Source organism: Micromys minutus (assembly GCF_963924665.1).
Source record: "Micromys minutus genome assembly, chromosome: 19".
Taxonomy (NCBI): domain Eukaryota; kingdom Metazoa; phylum Chordata; class Mammalia; order Rodentia; family Muridae; genus Micromys; species Micromys minutus.
The window spans coordinates 25,062,756-25,072,212 of NC_137954.1; the positions used below are offsets into that span (position 1 = coordinate 25,062,756).

Sequence of the window (9,457 nt, forward strand, 5' to 3'; positions counted from 1 at the left end):
GGTATATGTTGCCACCAAGTGTGAATGTCAGACTACAACTTGAGAAAGTCAGTTTCCTCCTTCCACCATGCGGATCCTGGGGACTGAACTCAGTTCAGGCTTTGTGTCAGGTACCATCTCATCAGCCTTTGTGTTGTTTTTATTTTTTGGTTTACTTTTTTAATAGTAGAGAGCATTAATAGACATACTGAGGTACTTATATGGTCATTTCATCTTTACGATAACTTGTTGCAGTAAATAGTCAAAAGAGTGCGAGACTGGTTCCCGAGCACGTTACTGCTCCACGTTGTCCTTCGCTTTCTCTGACCCAGGTGGTCGCTCTCACACTAGTTCCGGCACTGCAGAACCATATGGAACTTGCACTAATTTATCTCAGCAGCTCCACCGCTGGCCCCCAGGGTACTGTTTGACCCGGGCGGTTCTAGTGTAGTACCTTACCATGCTGCACCCACTCACAATTCCTTTGCTCAGTTGTTACCATGCCAACCCCAAACATTTCAATTCTGTGGCAGGCTTGGTGCATCCCACCATTGCACCTTCTCTTGAACTCAATTAAGTTGCTACATGAAGGAAAACGCCACAGAGTCACCTCTGATCCAGTTGATATGATATGACTTTCCCCTCTAGACAGCACAAAATCCTGTACACAGTCATCCCTTATAAAATATTTGTCACAACCTGTATCTATGCACAGAGAAAAATCTCTCTACATCTGCTTTCACGTTGCTCCCAGCTCCTTCTCCTCACTTTTGCTCCTCCCTCTCTTTCTAAAATTTGTTCCCACCCATCCTTTCCTCTCGTCCAATGATAGGCCTCATTTTATCTTGTACCTGCCTTCCTGCATAAGACATCATCTTACAATAACTTATGAGGTAGATCTTGCCTTCCTCATACCCAGTTTTCAGATGAGGTCACTAAGGTACACAGATGTGAGTTTCTAGAAGTCATAGCTTGAAAGGAAGGAAATCAGCACTCAAACCAAGGAGATCTAGCCCATGGTCCTGGATCTCAGATACAATATAAAATCACTTTTAAATTACAAGAACAGTAAAACAGGAAAAGAGAAGATAGAAAACTGTCTCCAGCCAGAGATAACGCTCATCAAAAGAAAAGGTCACAATCAATAAGGCATCGAGCCACTTTCCTTTAAACATGAAACGTACCATCCTGGGATGGGGAAAGCCATGGAAAATCATGCTGACCAAAACAAAGTAGAACATGGCATCAGAATCAAATAGAGTGAGACTCCCTTCATGCCAAAAGCACAATGACCAACTCCAAGCCTGTAGGACTACAGGTGGAAAGTGAAGGCTAGCAGAAGGCAGTGAGCTGCCAAACAGCTCAATTTCTCCCTATCAGCCAGAAGCCTACATGGAGATGTTGAGGAGACCAGCTGCTGGCTCATCCTTTCTAACCAAGTATCATGTGTGATGGGAAGATGCACCTACAATGGGCAGGTCACACTTGTTGAGGTTTGGTCTGTTGCTATGTGTTGTAATGCTGAATCCTGTCCCCAAAGCCTGGTTGTCCTCTGGGATAAGAAAACCATCACATTCCTTACACAAAGTGATGTTCTATGACCTTGCTCCTTAATTTAAACTATTGACCGAATAAAGATGCCTACAGCCTATAGCAGGGCAGAAGAGAGGCAGGTGGGGTTTCAGTTTCCCGGCTTGGCTTCTGAGGCAGGACCATGAGGGGAAAAGAGAGGGAGAGGAAGAAAGGGGAGAGAGGAGAAGACACCATGGGGTAGGTGAATCATAAAAACATGGCCATGAGGGCTGGCCAATTGGAGTTAAGAGTAGCCCAGATGGAACATGGCAAGTTATAACTCAGGTTATTGATAGGGAAGTAGATATAATAACATAAAGGGTAGATATCAGCCCGCTTCTAATGCTTTGAAGGCTTATTATAAATATAAAGATTGTGTGTCTTTCATCTGGGAATAAAATGATCAATTGGGGTTACAAACTCCTGACTGAGATTAAATGTTTAACACAACACACTCACATGAAGAAACAATCCAGACAGGACTAGCATGAGAAAAACTTGCAGAAGGTGAGGAATTTGGCTCTGGGACCACAGGTTCTTCCATCCACTTCACTCTTCCAAGCCTCAGTTTCCTCACCTGAAAACTAGGTGACTTAGCAAGGTGTGATCAGGTCAGAGAGCAGACAGCTTGGACAATATTGGCACAAAGCAGAGGCTGGCGCCGGGCCCGGTTTATGGAAGGGCGAGATGTGTTTCTATTATCAACAGCCCCATGTGACCCAGTTCTAAACAGCTCAAACAAGCAAGCTAAAGAGCGCCTAAGGAATCTTGAAGACATGTTGGAGGAAAACAAAATATGGAACCAGAGAAGCAGAGGCTCTGAGGAATGTACATTCCCAGATGAGATGGCTGGTGGGACAGCATTCGCTCAGCCTACATGCTGTAAGTGGTATAGGTCCTCAGACAGCAAACCCACAGATCTTCACATGACATGTTATCAGGACTTTGGCTGCCATCTGCAAAATCACACAGGGCATCAGAGAAGACATGGGTTACTGCACAGGTGTGATCCTAAGCAAGGCCATTGAGGTTGTTTGAGACTAAGGAAGAAGCCCTCCAAGGAATGAGATATGGTCTGGCAGAGGAACCAGACCACACAGGTCGGACAATAGTCCCTCATCTTTGGCCAGGTTGCTTAACATGGTGGGGCTTGGGTTCTTGGTATTCTCTAAACTGTTGAAGTTATCACTGTCCTTTCTCTCTCCTCCCTAACCTTAGGGGAGGGATATTCCTCAAAAGACTTGACACGTGCCATTCCTGGGGTTTTCCCTTAGCTCAGAGAACCATCAGCTTTAATGCAGCTTCCATGCACATGCTCAGCAATGCCCTCAGCCATCCTCAGGTCCCCTCCCTTGTCTGTGAATAAATGAGACAGTTCTCACACCCCAGGTGATTTCCCAGACTACAGAGGTGTTGCTATTGTCTCTCGGGAGTTCCGCCTGTTTGCTTCCTAGTCCACTACATTGTGTGGCTTCCCTTTGTCCTTCTAGAAGTGCTTACTTACACTGAGCATTACATTCTGGGAACCAGGGTGGGAGTCAGATGCTTCAGAGGGTGGATTCCTTTCTCCATCCTAAATGCCACATCCCCATCAATCCTCAAACCCAGTTTTTCTGCATTTTACTGTGTTTCCTTAAACACAACTACTTTTCCTTAAACACACCTCTACTAGCCCCAACCTTACTGTGACTTGTGTTCTGTCTCTTGTTGCATATAAAGACCTCAGTCTAGAGACCTGAGGAGATCTATTAAGAGCACTTGCTACTCTTCAGAGGACCTGGTTCAGTTCCCATCACCCACATTGCAGCTCACAACTGTGTATAATTCCAGTTTCAGAGGATCAAACACCTTCACACAGACATGAAGGCAAAACAAGGGTGCACATAGAATTAATAAATCTTTAAAAACGCATTAAAGAGGTGGCTGGAGATATGGCTCAGCAGTTAAGAGTACTGACTGGTCTTCCCGAGGTCCTGAGTTCAAACTCCCCACATGGTGGATTATGACCACCTGTAACAGGATCTGATGCCCTGTTCTAGAGTGTCTAAAAACAGCAACAATGTACTCATATAAATAATTTTTTAAATGCATTAAAAAATATCTAAGAACAGGACCTCTCAACCCTTGCCAGGAAATTCTTGGCAGCTCATATTCTCCATTCTGCCTTGGTCTCCTCTGGTGAGCTCCAACTCTGTAAACAGGGCTGTAGCGTGCTGTTCCTTCAGAGCCCTCTGCAACTCTTAAGCCTTTAGCAGGTCTGACCGCCCCTGGCTCATGTACTGTCTGGACTATATGAGTCTATTCTCCATCTCAAGAGCTCAATAAGGCATGACGTGGAGCATGCCTTTGCCAGACTGCTATTTGGAAAAAGCAGAGTACTCCGAAGTTTCAAATGCCATGGATAGAGGCTAGAGAGAGAGAGAGAGAGAGAGAGAGAGTCTTCGATAGCCACAAGCACTTGTTGCTCTTGAGAAGGACCGGAGTTCAATTTCCAGCACCCACATGGTAACTCATAATCATAACTCTAGCTCCAGGGCAATCCAGCACTGTCTTCTGATCTTGTCAAGCACCAGGCCCTAGTGTGGTATACGTGCACACATCAAGGCAAAACACTTGAACATATAAAATAAAATGAATACATCTTTTAAAAAACCAGTATAGGAAACAGGTGGTGGTGCATCGAGAGGCAGAGGCAGGCGGATCTCTGTGAGTCTGAGGCAAGCCTGGTATCAGAGCTAGTTCTAGGACAGCCAAAGCCACACAGAGAAAACTCTGTCTCACAAAGCAAAAACAAATAAAAAGGCTTAGAAAAAAGAAAGGCCACTTGACAGAAAGAGCAAGAATGGCCTCTGTGTGAGGTGCAGTGATTTCTCTCTCTGCCCCATGCCTCATTATACTTTTTAATCTACCAATATGTAATGGAGGCTTTTTGTGTGTTTTTTCAAGCTTTTGTTTGTTTGTTTTGTTTATTGAGACAGGATTTTTCTTTTAGTTCAAATTGGCCACGAAGTTTGGCTCCTTCTGCTTCTTAGTTCTCAGTGTTAGGATCACAGGTATGTACCACCATGTCTGACTGGATTACCTACAGTAAACATGCATTATTTAGGAGAAGGAGAAAGAAAAAGTGAAGAAGAGGAGGAAGAAGGAAGAGGAGGAGGAGGAGGAGAAGGAGGAGGAGGAGGAGGAGGAGGAGGAGGAGAAGTCAGTGAGTGAATTACCCTGGGCCTGAATACTTCATAGGCAATCTGGAAAGGGAAGTTCACCTATACTTACTCCAAACTAACTATCCAGGCTTCCATCTTCCATCTTCATTTCCCCTTTCGGCCCAGGACACAAGGAAATATCCTGCCTGCCTGCCTGCCTGCCTGCCTGCCTGTCAGAACCCAAGGTATCCAAGGCATTCTCCTACAAATGAAGAAGACCCTTTGTTCTGGAAAGAGCTACAACTAACCTCATGACAGTTTTCTTCTAAGGGAAGACATCTCAGGTTTCCCAGACAACGGGTTTTGGGGGTGGGGAGGAAGCAGAGATAAGGGTTGCAAGTGCCTCTGAATGGTGATCCGGGAAGCCTCAGAAAGATCACCTGACCCAGACTCCCCAGACTTCCCAAGGCTGGATCCCGTGTGAAGGGTCTGGGCCCCTCCTTTTGCTCCTCACTCTGAAGGTTAAAGGAAATGTGGAGGCAATCCTCTCTTGGTCCTTTTGTCTTAGTAATGCACCTGATGGCGGTTCACCAAATCCTGCCTAGACTTAGCCTTAGCCCGGCTTACCCTCTCTCAGACCAGCAGAGGGCGCGCACCACTAGCGGGAAAAGAGTGGACCAGCCGCCAACTACAGTATGAAAGAAAGCCTTTAAAGAGCAGAGGCGTCTAATGGGAAGGGTCGGAGCCAAAGCTGCTGGGAGCAGCGGGGGGTTTGTGAAGGAAAGGGAGCGATGGCTTTGGAAGAACGGCACGAAGTAGGGAGTGGAGGCGGGGAAGGGTATAATTAGGAGAAAATGGAGAGTGGCTGATGGGAGATTCGGTGGAATGGAGGAAAAGGTCACAGGTTCTTGGGTGAGATGCTGTGAGAAGATGCCAGAAAGATGGGTGAGGCGGAGACAGGCGGAGCGGGGTGCTCATTGGATTGAAAGCTGGGGTGAAATGGGATGGGGTGAGGGTGAGAGAGGCATCCTCTCAGGATCCCACCCACCTGATTCTCCTCGCCCCAGGCCACCCACCGCCCAGGCTTGCTTGTCCTCACTCTTAGAGGCCTGCTCTGCCTCCGAGGAGCCTTTAACCTTCTTGGCCTCCCTGAGAGGGGCCCCGGTGCAGCAATGAACGGAGAGAGGAGGCAGTAGGGAGCTTGGATCTTTAATGGGACTGAAAGGAATATACACAGGCTGGGGTCTTCGGGACAGAGCCAGAGTGTTGGGATCCGGACGGGAGACTGCAGAGGTGTTTGTCGACGCTTCTCATATCCCGAAAAGGGGGGTGTGAGAAGCCTCGCGGTAGTACCGTTTGGAGTAGGTCGTGAGAGAGAGGGGAAAAAATGAGAAAGAAAAAAAAAGCAGAAAAAAAAGGGGGTCATAAAGGGGAAGCAGGGGTTGCAGGTGAGAAGAGAAAAAAGACGGGGAGTTCCAGAATCTGGAGAGTTGAAAGAGAAAAATTAAAGTGGGGGTACATGCACCCTTCCTGGGGTGAAGATAATAGGGGCCTGGAAGCCTGGGAAGGAAGACCTCAGAGGTCCCGGTCCTTTCTTCCCTGGGCTGGGCGCGGCTGTTGCAACAAAATCTGTGTTAAAGGAACGTCGGGGGAAGCTTCGGGGCTCCTCATAGGATGAGGATGGGACTGGTCACTGGGCCACGTGGAAGAGGCCCCGCTGCGGCCGTCCGTCCCGTCTAGTGGTAATGACCCCCCAAGTGCGAAGCGGCGGCTACCGCGCCAAAGGGCCCGGGAGGTGGCTGCAAGCCCGGGGTAGGGTAGAGCGCGGCGGTGGCAGCAGCGGCGGCGGTGGCGTTCGGGCCAGGCCAGTAGGAGAAGCCAGCAGGTGCGACGCCCGCCGACGCTGCCATAAGGTTGAGTTTGGAGAGGCCGGGGAAAGGCAGCGGGGCCAGGCCAGCCGGGAGCTTGTAGAGTGTGCCATCCTGGGCGGCAGCGGCCGCTGCGGCAGCGGCGGCAGCGGCGTGGGCGTGCGCGGGTGGCGGCTGGCAAGCCTGTGCCAGGCCCTGGAAGTCAAAGCGGTAGGCGTAGCGCTTGCCGTGCACCTTGCTCATGATGTTTTTGTCGTAGTAGTAGCGCAGTGCGCGACTTAGCTTGTCGTAGTTCATGTTGGGCTTGCTCTTGCGCTCACCCCAGCGTCGCGCCACCTCGTCGGGGTCGGTGAGCTTGAACTCGCCGTGGCCGCCCTCCCAGGCGATGCAGCCGGCGTTCGCGCGGTCTGCCAGCAGCTCCAGTAGAAACTGCCACAGCTGGATCTGCCCGCTGCCTGTGGGGAAGGGGAGCAGTCAGCCACGGACCCGAGCACGTTGGAAATCGGGGGAACGGAGGTGGAGCAAAGAAACAACCCAAAGCAGTAGCAACCCACGTCGGAGGGTAAAAGGAATGTCTGACTGCGTCTTTGTACGCGGCAGAAGGCAGCTGGTCAAGCAGCGTAGACCAGCGGAGCACAACGGAACCGGCTTTCATTTTGGAGGACCTAGGGCACATTGTTTTGTGGTTGTTTGGTTGTGGGGAAGCCCTGTCTCCTCTGTGGAGAAGCGGTGGTGAACCTTAGCCCTAGGTAAGGACCAGGCACCAGACGCTCCTACCCTCTTGGCCAGTTTCCACTCTGAAAGAACTGCCCAACCAGTTGAGGTCCTATTCAGAGAGTCAGACAGAACGGGCAGATGATGGTTCTTGGCCCCACCTATACAAGCAGCAGACAGTTCCTACCACCTAAAAACCTGCAGTAAATAAAACAGGCCCAGACTGAAGAAGCACTATGTCAGACAAAAACCCAGAGAGGCCCTGTTTCCTGGGGAAAGAGGCTAATTCTAGGAGGTTCCCATCCTCACCGCCTCCGGGTGCTGCTGGAGAAGATGCCAGAACTCTTAGGGGAAGGGTGGTGGGCAATCCCAGAGAAAGAAGTAGGGTTGCAAAAGATTGTGCTGGATTCCTGGCTGGTTTTCCTACAGATCTCAGGGGCAACTGGTAGTGACAAGCTTCATGTGCAGGCGATGGTGAATGATCCAGAACCCACACTTTCCTGTTCTGAAGCTTTAAGCAGTCAAAAATCTGGACAAACTACCCCCTTCCTCTCTAGAATGAAACAGACTCCTCCCTATTCAGTGTCACTGACTCAGAATACCTCTCCACCCCCCCCCATTTCTACCCCAATTTCTCTAAACCAAACCAGTGACGAATTAGTTGGGTCCCAGGAGTCAAGATTTCGGCTTAGAGCAGTCCCAGACCGTGGGAAGCTTTGGTCTAAAAGGTGCATCTGAGACCTTGGAAGCAACAACAGAGACTTGGTCCCACATCCCTGTTGGGTGATACGGGTCTCTCCTTCTGGGAAAGAAAAGCACTTGCCAGTCTAATCCTTTCTGCCTTCTTGTGAGATGAGGTTACTGGCTGGGCAGGAGCTATGGTAAAGAATTGAAATGCCAGCCACCAACAGGGTGGCTGAGTGACAACAGGCGTCTGCTGCAGCAAACCTAAGTATCAAACACATGCCAGCAAGTTCGGCAGGGGTACCAGGAAGCACGGACTAGGGTTTAGGTCAAGGGTGGCTGGAGAGTAAATTAATAGGGTCCCCTTGCCAGGAAGTTCTATGACTGTGTTCTAAACACAGCCGACACAAAAAGGATATCAAAGGCCATGGCACGAAAGCTTAAAAAACCCATTCTTGGCAGAAAAAGGACTGGAGGCCAAGATCCCCTTTCACCTGACCTGTCCCCAAAACCTAGCACCGGACCAGGGCTCAGAAAATGGTAAAGTTAAAGACAAAATCAACGTCTTCTGAAGGCCTCTGCACAATCTAACCACGGCCTCAAATTTTCCATAATGTTGGATGCCCCCCTGTCTAGTGGCAGTAGTACCCTTGCCCCCATCGACTGCAGTCGTCTCCATCAACCCAGTGTACCTGCCTGCTCACCTTTCTGTACCGCAGGGCTCAGCGGCCCCCAGCTTGGGCTCTTCCCTTCCTTAAAAAGACCGTCTCCGACGGGATCTGCGACGCAGAAGAAAACAGTCAAGCTGACCTAGGCGGAAGTTGTGGGTTTGACCGAGCGGGCCCGGGGCTGCAGTGTTCTGGGGGTCCGGGCCACCAGCTCCTCCTCCCCAAGCTAGGCTGCGATGCAAGCCGGCGCAGAGCCCCTCCGTAGCGCCCAAGTCAGGAAACGCGTCCAGGAAAAAGGAAATCCGCTTTCCGAAGGGGCCGGCTGGAGCCTTATAAAACCCAGAGGGGATCGCGCTAGTCGAGTCTGAGCGAGCAGAGCCCCTTGTAAAGAGGAAAGGGGCGCTTGGAAGTCTCTGAGGGTAAGAACGCTTGGAGGACGAAGGTGAGGACCCCTGAGGGCTCAGGGACGACGCCCAGCGGATCACAGCCTTCGGGAAAGGCTGGAACCTGGTGTCCGCCACTCCAAAGACCCCTGCTTTCAGCCTCCTACGATCCTGAATCTGCGCGTCTTCTAGACCCACACCGAAACCCCGAAGCTCGCTGTCTACCTTGCAGGTTCCCTGCCCCAGACTGCAACCACCAGTCCCTCTCATACACACCCCAAGCGACTCTCTGGAAGCGTCCCCTTCCTTTTGTCCACCGAACTTGCCCCACTCCTTGACCTAGACTTCCCGCCCAGGGTCTTGGTGTCTCCAGCCCCCGGCTGGTCCCTGATACCTGGCAGGTACATGTTGATCAGCAGGGGCTGGGAGGTGCCGCTCTGTCTCAT

At 50.4% G+C, this 9,457-nt stretch overlaps 1 protein-coding gene across 1 annotated transcript; it reads right to left on the bottom strand.

The window, feature by feature from the left end:
* Positions 1 to 6,430: 6,430 nt before the first annotated feature.
* Positions 6,431 to 9,457, bottom strand: FEV (FEV transcription factor, ETS family member; the record flags this gene model as incomplete). The annotated part of the gene is made up of 3 exons (XM_080933369.1): positions 6,431 to 7,017; positions 8,665 to 8,739; positions 9,406 to 9,457. The coding sequence occupies 3 exons, from the start codon at positions 9,455 to 9,457 to the stop codon at positions 6,431 to 6,433; spliced, it is 714 nt and encodes a 237-aa protein (XP_080789495.1).